This window comes from Drosophila kikkawai, chromosome 2R, assembly GCF_030179895.1.
Source record: "Drosophila kikkawai strain 14028-0561.14 chromosome 2R, DkikHiC1v2, whole genome shotgun sequence".
Taxonomy (NCBI): domain Eukaryota; kingdom Metazoa; phylum Arthropoda; class Insecta; order Diptera; family Drosophilidae; genus Drosophila; species Drosophila kikkawai.
Window position 1 is genome coordinate 6,595,849 of NC_091729.1, and position 22,608 is coordinate 6,618,456.

The window sequence follows — 22,608 nt, forward strand, 5'->3', positions numbered from 1 at the left end:
ATTTTGTTATTGGGTACAAACAATGAACAATGGCAAGAAGTACCGGACATTGTCTATAAACAATGTTACTTATCATTGACGGTTGGCAGTTTGTTGTAGAACTTGCAATGCTATCGAAAAAAAATATCAAAAGTTAGAAAGTAGTTATAAGGGGGGATATACATGTAAGCGGTCCAAATTTGGCCATTTTTCGTGAATTTTTTGTTATAAGAAATAGTCGAGCAATCGTCGTGAAACTTTTGATATAGTTAAAAGTAGAATCAGAGATGATAAAAAAAATTTGTTATAAACAATATTTTACAAAATGGTGGATTTATGGAACATATGCCGTAGCGCCTCGAGCTTTGAGTTGCCGTACTATGGACACGATAGAGCTCGTAACTCCTGTCCGAAATTCGTAAACTTTTGTATTCATTACACCTTTACCTTCTATTTGAACCTAAAAAACCAAAAAGAAATCAAGACAAAAAAATTAAATGTAGATTTGAATGAAAAAATGTCATTTTCAGGTGATCAGTTTTCACTTCCCACCCTCTTAAAAAATAGTAATACTAAGTTTTATAACAACCATTTAGGTTTAAATAGAAGATAATTTCATGATGATCATAATACTTTTTGATTCATTGTGATATGTTACGTAGTTTTTTGTGAATCGTGTCCAAAGCATAGGTAAAAATGCAAAAATTAAAAACTGAGAAAAATACGTATAAAGTTTTTGATGCGCACACGTTAACACTTGTATACCTTGCGTGCATACTTGATTTGAGACACTTTAAGTTTGAATTCGATATTGAAACTTACGCAGTATATTCTTTAAGTAATAAGCTATTTTTTAAACAAAATTAAAAATTTTCCCAAAAAATTTTGGTTTACATGTACATCCCCCCTTAAGGCGGTGGTGATGACTTGTTTCTAACGACGAATGGCAAGCCGCCCATTTCCTCGATAATACCGTTGGGTGTGTTTCTCTAAACGGGAGCCTGTTCGTGATTAGTGCCTAAATGTTTGTTTTAAATTAAAGTAAAGATTTTGATAAATAAATTCCGTGTCACCAAATATAAGATCTTGCCTTTTGGCAGTACGTCTACGAACTTTAGGGCTCTTATCGGATAATTATTTTGAATAATAGAGCAGTTTCTTTTTCAAAAATGAGTACATAGGATATTTCTGCAGAAATGTAAACCGCGGCCAAAGAAAATTAACTTCTCTAAAATCTTTGTTTTTAATATAGTGGCATTAAGAGTTGTTCCAATTCTGCTTCTGTTGCATGAAATTTCTTAAATTTGTTAAAAATTATCTTAAATTTTCAAAATCAACACTTGCACCAATTATAGTCCAAGAACCTTAGCCGAAATGTCTATAAAACTTACTCATTTTGTTAATAGTGTCTTTTGTACGATAGTTTTTATTTTTAATATAATTGTACAAGTTCGCACTTGGCCTTATGCGCGGGTAATGTCCATAAAATTAACTCAGATTTGGTTTCTTTGTAACGACATAGTGTTTTATATTGAAAATCATATGTTAAGTCGCTCAAATTTACAATGTATATGCTTTATAGCGAAAATACTTAAAGACTAATACAACAAATCCATTATTGTTGAGAAAGTTACTTATTATTAACGATTGGCACCCTGGGTGCAGCGTATTTCTCGCGCAGTTTCTTGTAAATCTTGTGATCCTATCGAGAAAAATAAAGTTAAAAATTAGTTTCAAGCAGTTTTCAAGAACCATGATTTTTTTTACCTGTTCATTAACTGAGGGGCGAAGCTGAAGTAGAGCCTCTTTGAAATGCTGGTTGTGCACACACAAATCGTCAAGGTTTGTGTTGCCATCGTTCAGAGATTGACGCAGGGTGAACACGGAAGCCTGCTTAACCAATCCCGCCAAGTCGGCACCAGTGTAGCCTTCAGTTTGTGCAGCAATCTTGTCAAGATTCACATCATCAGCCAGCAAAGGACGCTTTCCGTTCTATAAAAAAAAAGGTTAAAGTTTATTAGATATTTGAATCCTGACAGAGATTCCAATCAACTAACCTTTGTGATGGCTTTTAGAAAATCGGCACGCTCGCTTTCCTCCGGTAGGCCCACGTAGAGAATTGTGTCCAAACGACCTGGACGCAGAATGGCTGGATCGATTATATCGGGTCTATTGGTGGCCGCCAAAATATAAACACCCTTGCGCTCCTCCACACCATCCATTTCGGTCAGCAGTTGGTTGACAATGCGTGTCCCTGAGTTGTTGCCATCGCCGCCTTCGGAACGCTTGGGACAGAGCGAGTCGAACTCGTCGAAGAAGATGACGCAGGGGGCCGAGTTCCTGGCACGTTGGAAGCAGGCGCGCACAGCACGTTCGCTCTCACCCACATACTGCAAAATTCCAGGATGGATTAGCTTTGACCTGAAGAGTATTTCGATTTCCAGTAACTCACCATGTTCATCAGCTCTGGACCCTTCACCGATATAAAGTTTATGCCAGCCTCATTGGCAATGGCCTTGGCCAAGAGAGTTTTACCGCATCCCGGCGGACCGCAGAGCAAGACTCCAGAGGGAGCGGTCAGTCCGAGGCGTTCCAGCATGTCCGGATATTTGACCGGCGCCAGCACAGCCAGCTTCAGCTCTTCGCGAATATCATGCAAGGCTCCAATGTCCTCCCAAGTAGTGTCCGGCACCGTAACGAAGCCCTCACGCTTGGCGGATGGCTGCATTCCCTTGATGGCTTCCAGGAAGTCGGCCAGGGTGAGGCAGAAGTTTGGATCGGAGAAGTCGTCGGGGCGATTGTCCAGAAAGTTGGTTAGCTCAGCCAGTGTAGGCTCGTAATATTCGTTTTCGGAGGAGCTCTCCTTGGAAGGATCGTTCTCCTTCTCGTCTTCGTCCTCCTTCTCATCTTCGTCCTTCTTCTCGTCCACCTCCATTTTAGAGTCCGTTGTTTTCTTTATTTGGCCATTAGTCGGCGCGGCCTCCTTGGAGGCTTTAGTTTCGGTTTTAGCTGCCATCTCCTCCTCCTTATCTTCATTAGATTTATCTTTTTCATTGTCATTCTTTGGCGCTGCCTTTTTGGGACTCTTGGTTTCAGCTGCGACTACTATTTCGACCTCCTTCGACTTCTCCGCTTCCTTATTTTCCTCCTTATCGCTCTCAGCACCGGCTTCCTTTTCAATCTTCTCTTTCTCCTTTTCCTCCTTCTCGCCATCAGCTTCGACTTTCATTTCGACGTCACCATTTGGCTTTACATCCACTTCCTTTTCGGAAACTCTGTCCGCTGCCTCCTCATCGTCATCCAGCGTCACAGTGGTCATATTCAGCTCATTGGCCTTGTGAAGTTCCCGGAACTTCTTGAGGGACCTATTCTTCACCGCCACGTGGGCGGCACGGCAAACGAGGGCTATTAGATCGGCGCCCACATATCCTGGTGTTAGCTCAGCTATCTTGTCATAGTTCAGTTTAGGATCAACGGTCAAGGTTTCGCACTGAAGACGGAGGATCTCGCGACGCTCCTTGCGCGTCGGTATGCGTAAAGCAAATTCGTGATCAAAGCGACCAATACGACGCAGGCCGGGATCTAGGACATCAGGACGCGTGGTGGCAGCAATCACTATCACTGAGTGGCCAAGCTCGTTCATCCTCATGTTATCCAAGCTGCTTATCAGCTGCGATACAATGCGACGATTCATGTCCTTGGCAGCGTGCTGGCGGTCACCGGCAATGGCATCGATCTCATCAATGAACAAAACACAAGGCGAAAAGGACACGGCCTGTTCAAAGACCTCGCGTATGCGCTCCTCGGACTCACCGGATATGCCACCAACTAGCTCAGTGGCCGGCACTTCAAGCAGCGGCATCTTCAGTTGCTACAGGAGACGGTAAACAGAGAGACATAAGCTATAACCAGTCAGAAAAATCTCTTAACACGGACTTTGAAGCCGTTGAAATCTCAATTCAAACAAAAACAAATATAGATCTCATATCAGCATACATCTCTCCTTCAAAACAATTTAACCTAAAAAATCTTGAAAATGTTTTAGCCCCATCTACCCCATATGCTATCGTCCTGGGCGACTTTAACAGCTGGCATCCATATTGGGGCTCCCCTAGAGCCAATACCAGAGGCAACATAATAGCTAAGTTCCCTGGTGGAACCAAAACCTAACCCTCTTAAAAAAATTAAAAAACCTCAAATGGAGAAACCTTCGAAACAATATCAATACAGAAAACATGATTGAATATAAAAGAGCTAATGCCATATTCAGGAGGTCAATTAGAGATGCTAAAAAAGCCTCTATTATAAACTTCACTTCCGAAATCCAGCCAAACTCTGATCCTGCAAAAATGTGGGCAAACATTAAACGACTTTGCGGTATCTATCCGACTAAACATATACACAGCATCCACAACCCCATAACACTAACAACAACAATAGACCCAGCTGAGATAGCTAACACACTCGGAGACCTATGGTCAAAACAGGCAAAAGACTCCAACTTCTCCCCAGAATTCCGCACTAACAAAATGCTTATTACTCCCAACAATACATATGCCCTAACCCCAACAGCCATAGAAATAGAAAAACACATAAATCTAATAGAACTAAACTCTGCCATTAACTCACTTAAGGGACACACACCAGGACTAGACCGTATTTCTTACTCCATGATTAAAAACACTCCCATCTCATTTAAATTTAGAATTTTACAACACTTCAACGACATTCTTGATTCCCACATCCCCCAATCCTATAAACTCAGCCTTGTGTTACCAATCCTTAAACCCAATAAACCCAAAACCAACCCCAACTCCTACCGTCCCATTTCCCTTAACCCATGCTTAGCCAAAGTCCTAGACAAAGTCGTAGCAAATAGGTTGTGGTGGTTTGTCCTTTCAAATAAACTATTTCATAATAATCAATTTGGTTTTAAGCGTGGCAGATCAGTTCTAGACAGTCTACTTTATGTGGACCACCTTGCAACAAGATCATTGTCTCTAAAAAAACACATCTCTATTATCTCTCTCGACTTTGCAAAAGCTTTTGATAAAATAGGCATTCATTCTCTCATTCACAAACTAGAAAAATGGAAACTTGGTCCCCGAATTATAAAATACGTATCGAATTTCATGACGAACAGAAAAATAATAGTTAAAAACGGCACATCTCTCTCCATAAACTTCCCACTAGATAATGGTATCCCTCAAGGATCCCCTATATCCGTTATCCTCTTCCTTATCGCCTACAACTCCCTAACTAACATTATCTCCATCCCAAATAATCTTACTTTTACAGCCTATGCTGACGACTTTCATCTAATATTGCAACATAACCGTAACAACAATCCCCAAGTCAACCTTTCAACTCTTTTTCATCAAATCGGAGAATGGTGTTCTTACTCAGGTTCTTCACTTTCAATTGATAAATGTCAACTACTCCACATATGCCGGAAAAGAAGTTGCAGAGCAAACATCATCACTGGTTCCATTAACATCCCAACCACTGATCAAACAAAAATCCTAGGACTCACGATAAACAAACGATACAGCTGGAATCATCACATTACCAACCTGAAAACATCCCTCTCCCGTCCCCTAAATATCATAAAACACCTCTCCTCAAGAAAATACAACTGCAACAAAACTTCCCTCATACAAATTGTAAACTCTCTCCTCATCTCAAAAATTGATTACTGCCTACCTATATACGGGAAAGCTCCCACCTCCATCTTAAACTGCCTTAAATCGACCCAAAACTCTGCTATAAGAGCAGCCCTCGGGGCCTTTAGAACAACTCCTATAAATAACCTGCTAATTGAAGCTAAAATTAATACTCTAGAAAACAAATGTAAACTTTTAACAAGCAAGCTCGGAACAAAACTTATTCTCTCTCATGATTTCCCAATATCCCAAACTATCCAAATCCATAGGCAAAACAAAAAGAAACTACAGATACCCCAGCACATTAGACAGAATCATCGACTCCTGCAAATCATTTTCCATTCCATTCTCTCCCGCCAAATTCTACACATCAAAAAAATACAATCCGGGAATAATTCTTAAAGCCACAAACACCTCCCTTTCCCTATACAACAAAAACACAACTTCACCTATAACATACCACCAGCTCTTCCACTCTATTAAAAACTCCCTACACGATCACAAATTCATTTACACAGACGGCTCAAAAACAAATGACACTGTGGGCTACAGTGTAACCAACAATACTGACATAATCAAATCTGGACTCCTTCCCCAGTACTCCTCCGTAATCTCTAGTGAGTTAATTGCAATCCATGAAGCTATCAAAATTTGCTCTGGATCACCTGGCAAATATGATATATGCTCGGACTCCTTATCCTCAATCAAATCCATTTCAAACGTAAACCATTACTCTTACTACCCCAATACGATAAGATCCCTTATTACCAAACTCTTTCCCAAAATCAGACTAATTTGGATCCCTAGCCATACAGGTATACAAGGCAATGAGAGAGCAGACACAGCAGCAAAAGAAACACACAAATAGCCGCTAATATTTACAGACAACTTCAACACCAAAGACATCACACAACTCCTTAAAAAACACTATACCGACAAACTGAACAGTCTTCAAGCACAAACTACCCAATGGTACAAACAGATCTTACTAAACACCCCAACAAACTTCTCTTTCAAAACCACAAACCTCAACCGACAACAACAAATTATAATAAATAGACTACGACTAGGACACACACAACTCACAAACGCCCATTATATGAATAGTTCCCTAACAAGTATCTGTCCCTTTTGCAACACCTCAGCGATAGACATCCAACACATTTTAATAGACTGCACTTTCACATGTTAGAACAATTTGCTTTTCCAATGATAACCCAATCCATCTCCTTGCGAATCCAACAGCAGCAAACTCTAATAAAATCATATACTTTCTACACAAAACGAATCTCATACATAAAATTTAATTATAACATATTCCACACACATATCTTTGTTAATACACTATAGAGCGGAAGGCCTTGGTAGCCATTGCTCATTAATCTTTTGTTAACTATTAGTTTATAACTATTAATTAGCATTAAATAAATAAATAAATAAAGGCTTAGTATCTACAAAACTCACTCCACTTATGGCACGGGCCAGAAAGGTCTTGCCGCAGCCGGGTGGTCCGTGCAGCAGGATACCCCTCGAGGGCATCAGTCCCAATTGAAAATAGAAATCCGGCGACTTAATGTGTATGAACATCTCGCAAAGCTCCTTAAGCGTATCCTCCATGCCGCCAATTTCGCGGAAACACTCCGTGATGTGCTGCACATCTATCTCTTTTTTGTACTTACGGTGTCGGTTGGAGGAGCCTCGATTCGATTGATGATTATTCTGCTGCTGGTAGTTAGATTTGCCCGAATTAACAGCAGAATCGCTATAGACAGACTTAAGTGCTTTATTCCTACTGCAATAATTGCAGATCGCACTGTTATTTTTTATATCAGAATAATGCCGCGCGCTCAAGTTCATTCGTTCTTCGTGCACACATTTCAGATTAGAGTGGCCAATATGGAAATATGAATTTGGTTTATTGTTATTTATTTTATATCGAGCTGTATATATTTGTATGTATGTTTGTTTTTTGTAATATTTTCTTTATTTAAAAGTCGCTGCTCGAATTAGTTACCGATAAATATACATACATATAAACCTGTGTTAAATAGTAGTTTTTAAACTTTTTCAAAACTTAAAAGAAATTAATTTAGATAAAATTTTCAAAATACTTTTTATATTTTTGTAAAGGTAAATGTAACAATATACAAATCTTCATTTTTTATTTAAGTAATATATTAATGAAAATAATTTAATAATTTAAATTGTACCAATATTTGTTAATATTTTTGTAAACACAGGTGTATGTAAGTAATATATGTATTTAAATCTGTATCCAGGGAACACTACGAGGAGGCCGTTGCAATTGCAATTTAATGAAGACTTACGAGTCGACTTGAGATTCCAAAATGCTTTGAAAATCTCCTTGTTCCCGACCTACCTAATAATACCACCTTTACAAGTTAACACACCCATTTCTCACAAGGCAAATTCGCAGAGTTGCAGGCCACATCCGGTGGCCAACACACGCAACGGCGAATCTGGTGACCAAGCACTCCGAGGGCAATTGCCCGGAGTCCGTCGTCTTGGTGAAACTGGAATTATTAATTTAAATTAATTCCGCGTGACTTTCACTAGAACTATTTAAATCCCCCGTGACATTCACTAGAAAAATAAAATTAATTCGCAGTGACATCTAGAAGAAATAAATTTAAATCACAGTGAAAGCTATATATATTTATCCGCGTAATTACTAGATAAAATTAAACAATCCGCGTAATTACTAGATAAAATTAAACAATCCGTATAATTACTAGATAAAATTAACCAATCCGCGTAATTACTAGATAAAATCCGCGTAATTTCTAGATAAAATTAACCAATCCGCGTAATTACTAGACAAAATTAACCAATCCGCGTAATTACTAGATAAAATCCGCGAAATTACTAGATAAAATTAACCAATCCGCGTAATTACTAGATAAAATCCGCGTAATTACTAGATAAAATTAACCAATCCGCGTAATTACTAGACAAAATTAACCAATCCGCGTAATTACTAGATAAAATCCGCGTAATTACTAGATAAAATTAACCAATCCGCGTAATTACTAGACAAAATCCGAGTAATTACTAGATAAAATTAACCAATCCGCGTAATTACTAGATAAAATCCGCGTAATTACTAAATAAAATTAACCAATCCGCAGAATGGCGACTTGGTGATTGGCGAAACGGCTTGACGACTCCATCCGGAATAATCTTCAACTCGATAGGACATTGCAATCGCTCTACTGGACTCTCATAGCTTTTTTCAATCAACTGTTCCACGCTCTTTTGAAACTCGGGAGGAGCGGAGACTACTTGCTGGCTCTCAAATACGCTGTAAACATCTGCATCACACTCACCTACTGATTCAGTTTCTTGCTCAAGGGATTGAAAAAGAAAACCACGGGAGTCGGTCGAAAACTTGAACTTTTGAAGAAAATCGTAGCCCAGAAGCGCATTACAGTCCATTGTAAAGTTGTCTACGACCAGAAACTTGTGATCAGTCTGCAGCTGATCAACGACTACGCAAGCGTTGAAAAATCCGATTGGCTTGGTGCTTTTGTTACCCAGGCCTCGCAAAACCGACTCGCTTTCCATCATTTTTACGTTTTTTAAGTTCTGAAGCACGCTTTTTCTGACTATCGAGACATCTGAACCCGTGTCGACTAGGCACTCAACATCAACGCCATTTATTGTAATGTTCTTGAGGCGGCTGCTGCTTGTCACAACCCGAACTGTGTTTTCCTGTTGTTTTTTACACTCCCGTGAAATATGTCCAAACTCGTTGCAACGAAAGCATTTTGTTTGCGACTGGCAGTCTTTTCTTTTGTGCTCCGCAGAGCCACAATTAAAACAGAAGTCCTTCTTCTTCTCAAACACTTTCGGCTTGACACTCGTGTTAACTTTGCTTTTTTCACTGCTCTTTTCATCCGAATCTTGTACCAACTCGAAAATGTCGTACTCTTCTTTAAGCGCTTTCAGAGAGTGGCAACGATACATAGCAACTTTATATTCGTTCTTTATTTGTAGCCCATTCACAACATGCCGTATTAAAGCAGATTCTTAGACAGATTACTAGACAAAATTAACCAATCCGCGTAATTACTAGATAAAATTAAACAATCCGCGTAATTACTAGATAAAATAACCAATAATTACTAGATAAAATCCGAGTAATTACTAGATAAAATTAACCAATCCGCGTAATTACTAGATAAAATCCGCGTAATTACTAGATAAAATCCGCGTAATTACTAGATAAAATTAACCAATCCGCGTAATTACTAGACAAAATTAACCAATCCGCGTAATTACTAGATAAAATCCGCGTAATTACTAGATAAAATTAACCAATCCGCGTAATTACTAGATAAAATCCGAGTAATTACTAGATAAAATTAACCAATCCGCGTAATTACTAGATAAAATCCGCGTAATTACTAAATAAAATTAACCAATCCGCGTAATTACTAGATAAAATTAACCAATCCGCGTAATTACTAGATAAAATCTTAGTAATTACTAGATAAAATTAACCAATCCGCGTAATTACTAGATAAAATTAACCAATCCGCGTAATTACTAGATAAAATCCGAGTGATTACTAGATAAAATTAACCAATCCGCGTAATTACTAGACAAAATCCGCGTAATTACTAGATAAAATTAACCAATCCGCGTAATTACTAGATAAAATTAACCAATCCGCGTAATTACTAGACAAAATCCGCGTAATTACTAGATAAAATAAACCAATCCGCGTAATTACTAGACAAAATTAACCAATCCGCGTAATTACTAGATAAAATTAAACAATCCGCGTAATTACTAGATAAAATAACCAATAATTACTAGATAAAATCCGAGTAATTACTAGATAAAATTAACCAATCCGAGTAATTACTAGATAAAATCCGCGTAATTACTAGATAAAATTAACCAATCCGCGTAATTACTAGATAAAATTAACCAATCCGCGTAGTTACTAGACAATATCCGCGTAATTACTAGATAAAATTAACTAATCCGCGTAATTACTAGACAAAATTAACCAATCCGCGTAATTACTAGCCAAAATTAACCAATCCGCGTAATTACTAGATAAAATTAACCAATCCGCGTAATTACTAGATAAAATCCGAGTGATTACTAGATAAAATTAACCAATCCGCGTAATTACTAGATAAAATCCGCGTAATTACTAGATAAAAATTAACCAATCCGCGTAATTACTAGATAAAATCCGCGTAATTACTAAATAAAATTAACCAATCCGCGTAATTACTAGACAAAATTAACCAATCCGCGTAATTACTAGATAAAATTAAACAATCCGCGTAATTACTAGAATACTAAAAGTCATGGTGCAGAGGAGCCACACTGGAGGTCAGCTCGGGTGCCAAGGGAGAGTACAGGGTGTCGGTCAAGAGAGTGAAGGTGTTGGTGTATCTGCTGCTGCTGCTGCAAATCGTCCCTTGGCGGCGGGGTTATGATGACATGGTTGATATGATCTAATTTCTATTTGAAACTTGAAAGTATATGAGATACAACTCGAGTTCTTTTAAACCGAAAGCATCAAATAGTACAAAATAATCGATGCGTAGAGAAGTATCTAGGGAAAAGGGGTATATAATGTATATATGTCGCAAAAATAAATAACATTTTTTGTTATTAAAATAATACTAATAATAATATCATAAAATATATCTGAAAATGTATTTTTTTATTAATATTTAAAAAAATTTATATTGTTCAACTTTTTTAATTTATTTTCCTCAAATTTAAATCTTTAAACTCGTTTTGAAACAGTTTTTAATATCAAATAAATATAATTTTTTAATATATCCTTAATTTAAGTTTTAAGCAACATTCTTAACTCTTCCTCCCAACTGAAGCCACTTATATATTTAAACAGACTTTATAATAATAATATATATGGAAAATTACATGCTACTAATGCTGCTGTGTAAATGTATCGCAAATGTAAATGCCGGCTGTGTAAAGTCAGTTCGAAACTATTCTATGGCGATAACTTGTACATCGATAAATCTTCGTAGGTCAGAGAAAAAAAAGTGTTAAAAAACGTGGCCTGGGCCTGAGAGCATTTTTTCTCGGAAAGCTATATTGTTGGCAAGATGGAAAGCTTTGATGAAGGCATTTCCAGCCAGTACTCCGAGGCCCAACCCACCACAAACAATTGTGTGATGAGCAACATGATAAATAGGTTGCCATCATTTAGCGAACCCATTGAAATATTCAGTGGAGATGAAGATCAGGACTCAGAGGGTGAACTTATTGAAATTTCCAGTGGAGATGAAGACCTCGATAACATTGATACAAAGAACCTAAATGGCGACAGTTTCGCTAAGACTGTAAATGAAGTTACGGGTCCAAATGTGCCTCCTGTTTTGACTGCGTCTGCATCGGGAGCAGCAGCAGTAGCAGCACCTACCCAGGGCAACGCATTGAAGCGCTTAATGAGCGATCAGCCAGAGATGCAGGTGGTTGCCAAGAAAGGTATGACTTATAACTTTACTGTTTATCAAATATTTGTATAATATTGTATATTTCCTTAGTAGCCAAGCTGAATGTCATTCAGGGCAGTGTTGGTAACGATGCCACAGTCCCAAAGCCAGTGAATAAAGCACTTAAGTCTGTCTATAGCGATTCTGCTGCTGGTAGTTAGATTTGCCCAGAAACACGTTCAAGGGATATCTGCTCAGGTGATCGACGTGTTTGATACTGCTTCCTGATCGGTGTTCCATGTCAATGCTGAAATCCTGTAGATAGAGGACCCACTGTGCAACTTCTCTTGGTACATCTTGCTTTGTTGTAGTTTGTTTGAACGCAATACAATCTGTGACCATCTTAAAACGGATTCCAAGAAGATAGTGACGGAACTTCTTCAACGCCAGATATGCTGCTTTCACTTCTAAGATGTAACTGTGCTGCTTGGATTCTGCTGCCGAAGTCTTCTTGCTCCAGAAGTAAATAGGATGCAACTTTCCCTCGAAACTCTGCAACAATATGGCTCCATAACCTTCCTTCGACGCATCAGTGTGCAATTCAGTTGGGGCACTTCGTGAATATATATGAAGGACTGGCTCCCTTGTGAGCAAACTTTTCAGCTGATCTATCGCCTGTACTTCTTCTGGTCCGATCTTGAATTCGACGTCTTTCTTCAACAGGTTCGTAAGTGGACGAGCGATTTGGGCATAATTCGGCATAAACTTTCTGAAAAATCCGGTCAGACCCAGGAAAGATTGGACTGCTTTGATGTTTTTGGGCATACGGAAGCGGCTTACTGCAGTGGTTTTCTCCGTTCCCGGCCAAATTCTACCATTCTCGACGAAATGACCCAAAAAAGATATTCGCTGCTGAAGAAAACTGCACTTTTTCCACTTCATTTTCAAATTGTATTTGGCAGCTGTTTCCAAAACCTGCTGAGTAGAGCTGGGAAAAAATCGATTCTCAGCGAATCGATTTTTTTAGATTTTTTAGAAAATAAAATCGATTAAATCGATTAAATCGAAAACAAAACTTTTTTATTTTTTACTTCAAATAAATTCAGAAAAAACCAGAACTTAAATTTATTTACATAATCATTCTTAAACAATAAACCCAAAATGTATTCATAATAAATCAAATTAATTTTTCTGGCCATAACCAGTGATTAATTGATTTTTTGTTTTAATAAAAATATTTTGTTTCTTTATTTTAAATAAAATTATTCAAAGCCTTTATTTTAAATATAGTAACTTATTTTAAACAAAAATATTTAAAATAAAGGTTCATAAAATAAGAAGCAAAATAAATATAAAAACAAAAAATCAAAATCAATTATTTACTGGATATTTCCAGAAAAATTAAATTAAATTAAATGAGATTACAAAAAACCAAAAATATTTTCAAATTATAAAAATATCAAAATTCGACTAGCCAGTGGTTTTTGTTGGCAAAAACGAGCTTATTTAAAGTTTTGGGTTTTAAAGCCGCACGTTTATCGGTTATAATACATCCAGCCTTACTAAATACTCGCTCTGCTTCTGTTGAGCTAGCTGAAACGCACAGATAGAGCAAAGCATGGACCTTGTCGATTAATCGATTCTTTCTAAACCGAATCGATGCATCGACCGAAAAGAAAGAATCGATTTAATCGATGTTGACATCGATTTTTTCCCAGCCCACTGCTGAGTCTTCTGCAAACATTCCTCTTCGGAGACTGCGTACACAATTATGTCGTCCATGTAAAGCTGCATGATGTCTTCGTTTATCAGGCCTTGGGTAATGTGGTTTACAAATCGTATGAAAGCAGCTGGAGAGTTTCGAAAACCAAACGGAGCTCTATTAAACTCGAAGAGCCCTTCACGCGTAACGAATGCTGTATAAGCACGACTACTTTTCTCAACTGGCACGTGAAAGAATCCATTTTCCAAATCCAGTACTGTAAAAAACTTCGCTGCTTGAAGCTTTTCGAGAACTTCCTCGACCATGGGAATTGGAAAACAATCTGGAAGCACCATACTGTTCAGCTTTCTATAGTCCACGCAAACTCTGAGTGATTGATCCTTCTTCTTGACAAAGACGACTCGACTTGCTACGTACGACGAAGATTTGGTAACAATGCCCTGCTGGAGCCAGTGCTCAACTTGTTTCTTTACAGCTTCTGCTTCTTCTGCAGAATGGCGACTTGGTGATTGGCGAAACGGCTTGACGACTCCATCCGGAATAATCTTCAACTCGATAGGACATTGCAATCGCTCTACTGGACTCTCATAGCTTTTTTCAATCAACTGTTCCACGCTCTTTTGAAACTCGGGAGGAGCGGAGACTACTTGCTGGCTCTCAAATACGCTGTAAACATCTGCATCACACTCACCTACTGATTCAGTTTCTTGCTCAAGGGATTGAAAAAGAAAACCACGGGAGTCGGTCGAAAACTTGAACTTTTGAAGAAAATCGTAGCCCAGAAGCGCATTACAGTCCATTGTAAAGTTGTCTACGACCAGAAACTTGTGATCAGTCTGCAGCTGATCAACGACTACGCAAGCGTTGAAAAATCCGATTGGCTTGGTGCTTTTGTTACCCAGGCCTCGCAAAACCGACTCGCTTTCCATCATTTTTACGTTTTTTAAGTTCTGAAGCACGCTTTTTCTGACTATCGAGACATCTGAACCCGTGTCGACTAGGCACTCAACATCAACGCCATTTATTGTAATGTTCTTGAGGCGGCTGCTGCTTGTCACAACCCGAACTGTGTTTTCCTGTTGTTTTTTACACTCCCGTGAAATATGTCCAAACTCGTTGCAACGAAAGCATTTTGTTTGCGACTGGCAGTCTTTTCTTTTGTGCTCCGCAGAGCCACAATTAAAACAGAAGTCCTTCTTCTTCTCAAACACTTTCGGCTTGACACTCGTGTTAACTTTGCTTTTTTCACTGCTCTTTTCATCCGAATCTTGTACCAACTCGAAAATGTCGTACTCTTCTTTAAGCGCTTTCAGAGAGTGGCAACGATACATAGCAACTTTATATTCGTTCTTTATTTGTAGCCCATTCACAACATGCCGTATTAAAGCAGATTCTTCCACGCTACCGATGTTCGCGATCTTCTTCATTTGAAGCAAATACTCATGAAATGATTCCGACTTTTTCTTTTTACGTTCGCGCAACAACTGGTGAATATCGGCACTGTTTCGACTGCATTTGAACTCGACGCTTAATTTGGTCTTCAGTTCCTCAAAATCGCACACGCACTCGGATTCTAGGAAAAGTTTGGCAGCTCCGCACATTTTTCCTCTGGCATGCACATATTTTTGTTTGTCCGACAACTCGTACGCATCCGCATTGCGCTCAAAAATTTCAAACCACTTATCAACAGGAACCGAAAAACCGTCAAATTCATTGATAATTTTTTCGAAACTGTCTACAGAGATTTTTCCGGTGCTGCGATCTTCTTTGCGCTCATCAACTTCGATTTTTAATGCCAACAGTTGAATTAACTGCTGCAATTGGTCACTTGCACCGCTGTTATTTGTCACTTTCACCTCACTATTTTTGTTTGCCGCCATTATTTTGCTGCCCTCTTCGTCTGGCACTTCAATATCCAGCAAATTAAGTTGGTTGTCTTCTTCTTCGTCAGCTTTAACTTGATTGTTCTTGGCTGGTGTTCGCCTTGTTCGCGTCATGCCTTTTTTCACAATACAACTCACAAACGATCTTGTTTAAACGTGAATATTCCAAGAATGAATTTCACAACGACGCTCGCTTCTGTCTACGTATTTGCCGTCTCTTTCACGCCAACGAATTTCACAACGACGCTCGGCTTTTTTCTACGAATGTATTTGTGCACTCCTTAAACTCGACAGAATTTCACAACGACGCTCGGCTTTTTCTGCGAATGTATTTGCACGATCCTTTCTGAGAATTCTGAAATTCACTGGAACTGTACTCAACTTTGCAACTTCCCGCAACAGAATTTCACAACGACGCTCGGCTTTTTCTGCGAATGGATTTGTGCACTCACACTTTCCGAGAATTCTAAAATTCACTGGAACTGTACTGAACTTTTCAACTTCCCGCAACAGAATTTCACAACGACGCTCGCTTCTGTCTACGTATTTGCCGTCTCTTTCACGCCAACGAATTTCACAACGACGCTCGGCTTTTTTCTACGAATGTAGAAAACTCGACAGAATTTCACAACGACGCTCGGCTTTTTCTGCGAATGGATTTGTGCACTCACACTTTCCGAGAATTCTAAAATTCACTGGAACTGTACTCAGCTTTGCAACTTCGTTTCCGACTTTTTTGGCAACTTTTACGACTGTTCGGTCAATAGAATTCGATTCATAATTTCCCGACTGATCAACTTCACAACTTAATGGAAAAATTAACGAATTAATTGGCTCCGACAACTTTCAGCTTTTTCTGCCACTTTTCAACTGTTTTCTTTTCACAAATCACCTTCTAGTTCATTGGACCGGCGAGCCCCCAAATGTAGAGTATTTATTATTAAAAGTATGTTTAGTTATATTAGTATTAACAATGATAGAAAATGATGTTTAATTGTGAATAACTGCGACGACTTATTTTACGACTTTCTGCTGCAACTTCTCACGATCGACGACTTCAAGTGTGACCAACTTCCTTCTAACGCTGCTATCTCTTCTCGCCTTTCGTTCTGTGGTGTTTTTGGGTTCCACAAACTCTGGCCACACTGCAAGTGTGTGCCTGCCGCTAACCAGTGTTACCACTCTTTACATATATATATATATATATATATAGTATTCTGTTTTATACTAAAAATGCAGAATTTACTCTCGTCGCTAAATAGGACCTTGTTCCAGAGCACTACAGGCTCCTAAAAATTTTTTTTGGCCAAATCCGTTTGATTTCTCTTATTTGCCGGCTATATCAAGGGTGTCTTCCGCGCAGTAGGGGCATGTAAGTCTTATTTTTTCCAATTTTTTCGGATTGAATCCTTATGAATATCTTTGTTGTACTTCTCCTTGATGTCCTGACTAATTTTAAAAGCTGTTAATCGAGGATTCAGCTTCACGCCGTTCAAAACGTCCCACTTCTCTCGATCCGTCAGCTTAGCTGGCCTTCCAAAACGTGGCTTTGACCTAATTGACCCGTTTAAAACAAAGTTTTTGAGCACTATTTGTATAGAGGAATGAGCTCTGCCAACAATTTTCCCGATTTCCCGCAGAATTTTCCCCTTATCTCGGAGTTTTACAATTAATATCCTTAAATCGGGATCAATTTCTTTTGTCTTCTTGCCCTTTGCGATTTTTTCCACGAAGTGAAGAAATTAACTCAAAGGACGAATGCCAAGGAGTGTTTAGAGCTTTGTTTACCGTTTTTAGTAATCTAACGGTGCCCAAAGCTGCATACAGAGCAAATACAAATCGTTTTTCAAATTTGTACGCAAACTTTTTCTGGCTAAAAATTCGTCACTTTTTCGTTTTTTAATTTTAATAAATAAAGTTAAGCTATTATGACAATAAAAACTAAAAATATATATAATCAATAAACGTGTAAACAATATAAAAAAAATATTAAGTCGATATCAAATATATATATATGTTTTTTTAGCGATCATAGTTAGGCATCGAGTTTGTACGCATACTTTTTCTGGCATGTGTATGTACTGCATAATGCACCACGCCCACAAATACGCCTTTTAAAGGGTATCAAAGTGAAAAAATAATTGTTTTTCAATGAAAACAATTTTTAAAAAATATTTTTTATTTAATTTTTTATGTTTATTTTTATGTATTTGCTCAAATAAAAATAATTTGAAAACAAAAAAAAATTTTTTTTTTTAATTCAAAGTGTAACCGCCACGCGCTACAGTTAGTATATTTCTTGGAATGTATGAAATTATGTCGGTATTTTGGTATATTTTACCCTGTTTTGGTTTTTTGCGTTGCATTTCCGCAGACGCAGCCGATAAAAGTTAATTCTGGTCCAGGAAAGATCCACGTAACTTGTAGACATAGAAGCTTTCATCGGCTTCAGAAGTTATAGACTACTTTGGGCAGAAAAAGGTGAAAAAAATGGACACCTGGCAGGTAGCGATTTACCTGTAGAAGCCCAAATCAAAGTGTCTTTTTTTTTAGGTACTTTAATAGTTTATGAATGTATCTATAATTTGAAGAAAAACCAAGACCATTGGTTTTATGGGTTTTTTGTAATGTTACCTGAAAGTCGACCATTTTACACATTTTTTTGTATGATGCAAAAAACGAAAGAAAGTTCAACTTTAAATGCTCATAACTTCTACAAAAAAAAATCTTAAAATTGATTTTATTGCAGATTCTGAATCCTAGTTAAATTTCCTGTCGAATAAGTATGGTTAAAATCGTTTTTGCGAACATGACTTTTTCGATTTTTGCAACGCTAATTGTTCGAGAGGCGCTACTGTGCGATAGTCACAAACCAATATTGGGGATCTACTGGGTTCCCAGTAGTAGTAGTTTTGATTTAAGCCATTGAATTTCCCCAAAAGCATCGCAGTTGATGATTTTGGTCCAGAAAATATCCACGGAGGTCGTAGTTATGTGTAGTCGCTGCCCTTTGGTTTGGTTTACAGTTTATGAATGTATCTATTATTTAAAGCAAATAACATGACGATAGGTAATCTATTTTTATGTTATTTTACCTGCAAGCCAATTAATTTTCCCCTTTATTTTTCTTATGATACAAAAATGGAAACAAAGTTCAACTTTAAGTGCTCGTATGTTCTACAAAAAAATCATACAATTGATTTATATTGCAGATTCTGAATCCTTGGAAAATGCTCTGTCGAATAAGTATGGTTAAAATCGTTTTTGTGACGACGACTTTTTTAATTTTTGCAACGGTGTTTGTTCTAGAGGCGCTACTTTTCGAAGTTGCTTTCACCTTCAGTTTAATATCTAATAACTTTTAAATACCGTTATAAATCATTCACTCGACAAGGGAGGCAGTCAGGTGCCTTAGTTAGAGTTATTAGGTTTGTTAGACATATTTTGGTCAGTAATTACATACGAGTGAAAAAATTGTGCTTTCGAAGTTTTATTTCCATTACCGCGAGTATTTTTTACTTTTTCCTAGTCTTCTTCCTCTTTTTTTTTTAATTTCATTTTTATCTCCAAATTTCTTTAGGTTCTCAGACATCCCCGTCCACTTTTATTATAATCCACCCGCTTTCTCAGGCTTAAACAACAACAAATACGTGATTTGCTTATATTTGTATACTCGAAATATATTTACTGTTTGCAACCCCACATAGATTTTTTTTATTTCTTTTCGCAAAGGTTTGGTGTATTAGCGAGTTCTAGGTGGTGGCCAATAAGCAAAAGAACTTTTAAAACTTTGTCAGTAGTCTTGATAACTATTTGCAGCTGGGACACGCTCGGTCGCCTGTTATTTATAAGGGAAAAACAACAAGGCTGGAAAAGGGCGTCTGGTGGTCAAGGAAGCTGAAGTTTTATCATCATTTTTGGATGGTCAACTGGTAAGCGTTCCAGGCTGCGGATAATAACTGTGCTGTGGGTGGTCCTTCGAGGGGTTCGCGTCCACGGAATGTTTCTAGTCGACGCGTAATACACTAAAAAATTATTCAAATTAATATTTTAAAAAATAATAAATTAATTCTAAAGAATTTACCAAATTTAATCAATTTTTTTAGACAAAAAAAAAAAACGAATTATAAATAATTAAGATTTTAGTTGCCTATAATTCGGAGCTCTGTAAATAATAAAAGTTTAAATAAATATACATACAGTGGATCCCATTAATATTCGGTTTTTTGTTTTTTCAACTTCAAACCCGAATAAAATGTATAAAATTAGGTAAATAAAACATTTAAAAAATGGTAAAAATACTTAAACAAAAAAAAGCTCAAAATTAACGTAACTTTAATATTCGGTATTATTGGGATTTCGTATTACAAAGCCACGTAGCCACTCTAAAAAGCCAAAATTCGCGCAAAAAATGGGTTTCCCAGAAAAGCCAACATCGACAAGCATTTACTGGGAGAAAAATAAACGGAAATCATTTAGTTTTATCCTCAATTTTAAAAATGGGCCGCAAAAGTAAAAATTCTTCCTTGGAGCAGCGAAAACTTGTCCTCCAGCTACATTTAGAGGGCAAGACATATAAGGAAACTGCCCAAATCCTGGAGATGAAGCCGAATACGGTCGGTGACATTGTCCGAAGATTTAAGAGAGTGGAAGAGTGGCTTCAATTAAGCAAACGGGACAACCAAAAAAACTAACTGATCGCGAAGAAGCCGAAATAGTCCGCAAAGTGAAGAAGAATCCTCGACTAAGTGCTCCGGAATTGAAGACGGAACTCTTTGCTGATTCCCATATGATACACTAATGCAGTTTTCATTAATTAGCTACTTCATTAGAACCTTGAAAGAGACCACTATATGTGTAATTTTGTGTAATTTGGCTTGAATTTTGCTTGGATTATTTTGGTAATACGACTACGGTCACACCGACCGTAAAAGGTAAACAAAAAAAACGGCCGCCATTCGAGGCGTATTACTATGAATTTCTGAATTCCTCGTCGAAGTATTCTTGCATAAATAAATGCAGAATCCTTTAAATTTATGTTTTAAGCCTAGTACTCTGACGAGAAAAACCCGCTGTCTAAATTAGACAGCGGAATCGCTGTTTATTTCGCTCCCGAGCTAGTGTGACCAAAAAAATTAAGGAAATTCCATGAAAATGTACTTTTTATGGCGTTTAAGGATTTTCCTTGGTCACACTGGACAGCTGTTTGTAAACAAATATTTAAAAAAAATATTAAAAATATTAATAAATATGGCATTAAAATGTCCTTTGTGGGTTAAATTCCATATTATGGGCTTCCTCTTGACAGCCCCTATCAATGCCACCTTTTTCCTTCAACTTTCCCTCCATTAGGGGTGTCTAAATAAATCAAATGAATTATTTAGACAGCGCGATATCAGCTGTTTACTATCTTGATCTGGCAACGCCATTCAATTTTCGCAGGCTTCATTTTCGTCGTCAGAGTACCGAAAAAAACGACGTGTCTAAAAGTTCTTCTTCTTTTTTTTCGACACCGTTTTTTTTATATGGAGTTTGGCCGCTGTCTAAATTTATACAGCGGATTTTTCTCGTCAGAGTACTAGGCTTTAACGTATAATGCTTAAATTTTTTTTAATTATTACCAAACAAAATGTTTATATTAATTTTACAGCGTAAGAACCTTGCCCTCGCAAAACATATTATTTTTCCTAATTTTCTAATATTTTTTCAGTTCAAAAAACCAGCGAAATGATATAAAAATAAAATTCTCATTGTGAGACCATACTGTCAATGAGCTGGCTAATACATTTTTCAATTACAATTTTCTTCATTAAACCCGTATTTTATTATCGAGTATCTAGTATATAATATGTAGATCTATCGATTATCGCGTCAATGAAGTAGCTAATGCATTATTCTAATGCATTAGAGCGCAATATAGTCGTCTTGCTCGCACTTGTGTAAAACGCTATAGCGCTGTCAAATCTTTAATGAAGTCTCTAATGAATGCGGCAGTGTCATGCCAGTATGACCACGGGAAGACCGTTTCCGCGCAAACCATTCGCCGTACCATAAAAAAACAAGGGTACAACGGCAGAGTGGCTAGGAAAAAGCCGTTGCTGTCTGAGCGCAACCGGATGATAAGGAAGAATTTCGCCCAGGAGTACTCCAAGAAGGACCAAAGCTGGTGGGAAGACGTCATTTTCCTGGATGAGAGCAAATTTAACCTTTTTGGCAGTGACGGCAAGACCATGGTTTGGCGGAAGGCAAATACTGAGCTGCAGAGGAAGCATCTAAGGCCAACCGTGATACACGACGGTGGAAGTGTTATGATCTGGGGCTGTATTTCCACCAAAGGAGTCGGGAATCTCGTGTTCATTGATGGGATAATGAACCAGGATCAATATCTGAAAATTTTAAAAGAAAATTTAAAACAATCGGCGGAGAAAATGGGCATTGGCAACACATTTAAACTATATCAAGACAATGACCCGAAGCACAAGGCTCATAAAGTGAAGTCCTGGTTGCTCTACAACTGCCCCAAAGTTTTGGAAACGCCGCCCCAATCGCCTGATCTCAATCCGATTGAGAATTTGTGGAGTGAGTTGGACCGCCGTGTCCACAAAACGCCGATATCGTCCATACCGGAGTTAAAGGAACGGCTTCAGGAGGAGTGGGCCAAAATAGGCGCAGAGTACACAAAAAAAATTATCGAAAATATGCCAAAAAGGCTAAACGATACCCTAAAAAATAATGGGTATCATACCAAATATTAAAATATCTTCATTTTTAAGAAAAACTATGTTTTTTTAAGTGTTATGAGAGAAAACCGAATATTAATGATACTCATATTTTGAAGTTGTTTTTGTTTTTGTATGTTTTTCGTTTATTTTAAATTAAAACCTTATATATATGCACCTTTACGAATG

The 22,608-nt window shown here is 37.7% G+C and overlaps 1 protein-coding gene across 1 annotated transcript; it reads right to left on the reverse strand.

The window, feature by feature from the left end:
* Positions 1–1,609: 1,609 nt before the first annotated feature.
* Positions 1,610–9,629, reverse strand: LOC108083407 (nuclear valosin-containing protein-like). Its single transcript, XM_017179164.3, has 6 exons — positions 8,782–9,629; positions 7,107–7,434; positions 2,432–3,850; positions 2,037–2,369; positions 1,747–1,971; positions 1,610–1,681 (listed from the first exon to the last, which is right to left on the reverse strand). The coding sequence occupies exons 1-6, from the start codon at positions 9,627–9,629 to the stop codon at positions 1,610–1,612; spliced, it is 3,225 nt and encodes a 1,074-aa protein (XP_017034653.2).
* Between the last annotated feature and the right edge of the window lie 12,979 nt (positions 9,630–22,608).

Coding starts and splice junctions, on each gene's coding strand:
- LOC108083407 (XM_017179164.3), bottom strand. CDS start 9,629: ATGTATCGTTGCCACTCTCTGAAAGCGCTTAAAGAAGAGTACGACATT. Junction 3,851..7,106: donor TGGCCCGTGCCATAAGTGGA/GTGAGTTTTGTA, acceptor CGTCTCCTGTAG/CAACTGAAGATGCCGCTGCT. Junction 2,370..2,431: donor GTCCAGAGCTGATGAACATG/GTGAGTTACTGG, acceptor GGAATTTTGCAG/TATGTGGGTGAGAGCGAACG.